The following is a 4,087-nucleotide window of genomic DNA, read 5'->3' on the forward strand; positions in this document are numbered from 1 at the left end:
CTAGTAGTACTGTTTGGTGCAATCAGTTGGGAGGAAGGACAATTCCTTGCCCTCAAGGTCATACCCTACCAGAAAGTTCATCTGAGCCAAGTTCCCAAAGATGGCCAAACTCTCGGATGGCACCATGGTGAAGCAAACCATATTATCCTTTTCATCCATTCTTGCAAACGTGTTGAAGGGCTGTAACTTCACATCAGCACCAGCAAAATGAGCTATGATAATGGGGAAATCAATATCATTGCCTTCGGACTTGAAACAAAGACTAAGTTCATTCCTTGGGTCACTGACACGTTCAGCATCAATTGCTTCCACCAAGGCCGATACCAAATCTGTATGAAACTCCGGGGGAAGAAAGGTCAGGGTCGTGCCGGAGTCGATAATAATGTTTCCCTCCTGGTCATGATCTGCAGCAAAGCCCTTGTACGCAAACCTTTTGTTTCCTACACTGATGGCCTCTAGAGATAGGAAATAAAACGTGTCGGGTTCTTTTGCAACAAGTGCAGTTGAAACTACGCCATCGCCGGAAACCACAGCTTTGTTGCCAAAAGTAATCTTGCTTGTGGTGTTTGTATCTGTATAGTTATTGGGAACCAAACAATACGAAAACTTCCCGCCGACGGACTTCTTCAGTTGAGAGACCAGAGAAAGAGAGCCATCTCCGAGGCCAATGATGCCGGACCCTGCCTCCCCAAATGTACCGTCGTTGTTGTGTCCGCAACCAAGAATAATCTCGGGTATGGAGATCGGACGACCAGAAGTTGAGCCAATTACCAACGTTTCAACAGCAAGATCGCCATTAGTGAACGAATTATCTCCATAAGAATAGCTATACTTGCAGGTGCCATCCCCGCAGGAAGCTCTCTCTAATGTCTGGCAAGGTTTAGACTTGCATGGGACGTTACGGTACGTTGAGGATTGCTCAGGATCAAAGAGAGAAGCATTTTGCTTGTAGCATTGTTCGCATGGCCTGCACTGTGTCCACGTCAGATCGCTGCCGGTATCAGCTATACAGAGCAACTCTACTGGTGGGGTTCCGATAGAGATCTTCATGAGGTATTCTCCATCGCAGGCCATGATCTGGGATTGAATGTTTAAGCTGCTGCTCTTGGATTGTGGGGTTGGCTTGAAACGATTGGCACGAGAAACGGAACGACGGAAAGCATTGTGCAGGCGATCGAAATGGGTGTGAGATGGATTGTAAGAGGGAGACAGCGCGGAATCACGCTGTATGAGATCAACGGTAAAACCAGTACCATCGCTAGCTTCTGTGAATGAAAACACAGAGAGATGGAAGGAATATATTAATGCTAAAGTAGAGACGAAAGAGGATAATCTCAGAGCAGCAGCCATGACTTGAGACTGTGATGATGACGAAGACCTTGACGAGTGAAAAATGAAGAAAACAAGTGCATTATCGATTGAATTTATACAACTAGAGAAATTAAAAAAGAGTTCAAACCAAGATGTGGAAGATCAAAGATCACAGAAGATACAGCTAGAATGCAGCCACAAATTCATCAATGGCCGGCCACCATGCACGTACGTACTAATTATATATCTATCAGGGTAGAATTACGAAGATCATGAGAACCTATTAAACAGATTTAATTACATCGAAAAATAAATTTACACGATTCCATTCAGAGATTATTTGGTTAATGGCTGCTTAAATCCATTTATTGTGTGATGCACATTCAAATTAACTGGCCATACGAAAAGTCAATAGAAGAGGATCGATGTGTAATAACCTAGCTATGAATGCAGTCTGGCCTTCGAACTCCAAAGATAAAGAGTCCAACGTTATGAAGCTCGGTGATTAATTAATATAAGTACTTTTAATGCCCCATGATGTGCAGTGCTCCATTTATGAATGTCGATACGATAAAGTCTACCTATCTTCACATGAGCTTTTGGAGATAAGTAGTAATAATTTCACATCATATCAAATGTCTTGAATTCTAATCTTAACTCTATACTCTATCACATTTAATTAAATATTTCATATGTTAGACCCACTTATTAGGAGAGAGTCCGACTTACACGTGAATGAGAATGTTAAGAATATATATATAATAAAATCTAATCATTCTTATTAATTTTATAAGCTTTTAAAATAAGTGATAATTTCATAATGAATGTTTGGGTAACATCAAAAGTTTAAATTTTAATTACATGTCAAAATTATTTATGAAATTGTTTACGATCACAAATAGATTCTCAAAAATAAACTCGTAAATTAATTTGACTTGATGTAATATATATGTTATATTGTATAGTTACTTTTACTGTAAAGTGGTCTAGCGTGTCACATGAAAAATCATCATTATGTGAATTTTAATTTTATAAAACCTCTTTGCTTCTGTGGTATTTCTCTTTACATGCAACTCAACCAACCCCATGAAAAAAGAAATGATGGCCCTGTTGTGATATTTATCATCGTCACCGTCGACGTGCTAAGAATCGTGAATTATATATGTTTTCATCATGTTAGCCCATTGAAATTATTAGAAAGAACATTGATCACATTACCAACAATCTCCAAGAACAACAAAAAGTTTTTTTTGGCAAATGAAACAAATCTAGGTAATTTCTAAAAACAAACCTCCAATCGCTTTGAAAATCATTCATCATTAACCTTATAAAGAGTCCAACGTTATGAAACTCGGTGATTAATTAATATAAGTACTTTTAATGCCCCATGATGTGCAGTGCTCCATTTATGAATGTTAAGAATACGATAAAGTCTACCTATCCTCCCATAAGCTTTTTGGGACAAGTAATAATTTCACATAATATCAAAGGTCTTGAGTTCTAACCCTAACTCTACACTCTATCACATTTAATTAAATATTTCACATGTTAAACTCACTTATTGAGAGAGAGTCTGGCTTACACGTCAATAAGAGTGTTAAGAATATATATATATATATATATATATAATAAAATCTAGAGCTTTGCTATTCATAAGCCACATACACCACACACCACATAATTTTTTATTTTTTTAATTTTTTTTTAAAATTTTATTTATTTTTATTCTTCTTAAAATAATTGTATTCTTTTCCTAATCATCCATATGCCACATATTTAGTAAGAGAAAAAAATTAAAAAAAAATAATAAAAAGAGGTGTGTGGTGTATGAGGCTTATGAATAGATTTTTTCTAAAATCTACTCATTCTTATCAATTTTATAAACTTTTGAAACAAGTGATGATTTCATAATGAATGTTTGGGTAACATCAAAAGTTTAAATTCTAATTACATGTTGAAATTATTTATTTGAAATTGTTTACGATCACAAATAGATTCACAAAACTAAACTTGCAAATTAATGTAGTATATATGTCGGATACAATTATTTTTCCTGTAAAGTGGTCTAACGTGTCGCATGAAAAATCGTCATCATGTGAATTTTAATTTTATAAAACCTGTTTGCTGCTGTGGTATTAATTCTCTTTACATGCAACTCAACCAGCCCCATGAAAAAAGAAATGATGGCCCTGTTGTGATTATCATCGTCACCGTCGACGTGCTAAGAATCATGAATTATATATGTTTAATTTCATCATGTTAGCGCATTGAAATTATTAGAAAGAACATTGATCACATTACCAACAATCTCCAAGAACAACAAAAAGTTTTTTTTTGCAAATGAAACAAATCTAGGTAATATCTAAAAACAAACCTCCAATCGCTTTGAAAATCATTCATCATTAACCTTATAAAGGTAGGGATTGAGGTTTAAATTATGGCTCAGAATCTTGTAAATTAAATGAGAAATGATATTTGCAGTTATAAGTTATACAAGTGATGCACACCCTCTTTAAAAAAATAGATAAATCTAAGATGTAAATAAAAAAATTATTTTCTTAATAGTAATTAATTCTACTCCTTTTCAAATTGAGTATGCAACTTCATATTTTAAAACTATATCTAGCATTACTCTTAAGTTCACTTAATCGAGACGTATACTTATGCATGTCGAGTGATTACTTGATAAAGATAATCTCAATTATTAATTGATTGATTAGGAGTAAAACCCACCAACAGAAAAGGAGAAAAACGAAATTAACTAAAGAGTAATATA

General features: G+C 35.0%; 1 protein-coding gene across 1 annotated transcript; it reads right to left on the minus strand.

Moving 5' to 3' along the window:
* On the minus strand, positions 1-1,350 carry LOC122289361 (aspartic proteinase CDR1-like). Its single transcript, XM_043096339.1, has one exon. It carries the CDS (start codon positions 1,348-1,350, stop codon positions 1-3), a length of 1,350 nt encoding a protein of 449 aa, XP_042952273.1.
* Positions 1,351-4,087: the final 2,737 nt, after the last annotated feature.

The sequence above is a fragment of the Carya illinoinensis genome, chromosome 12, assembly GCF_018687715.1.
Source record: "Carya illinoinensis cultivar Pawnee chromosome 12, C.illinoinensisPawnee_v1, whole genome shotgun sequence".
NCBI classification, from domain to species: domain Eukaryota; kingdom Viridiplantae; phylum Streptophyta; class Magnoliopsida; order Fagales; family Juglandaceae; genus Carya; species Carya illinoinensis.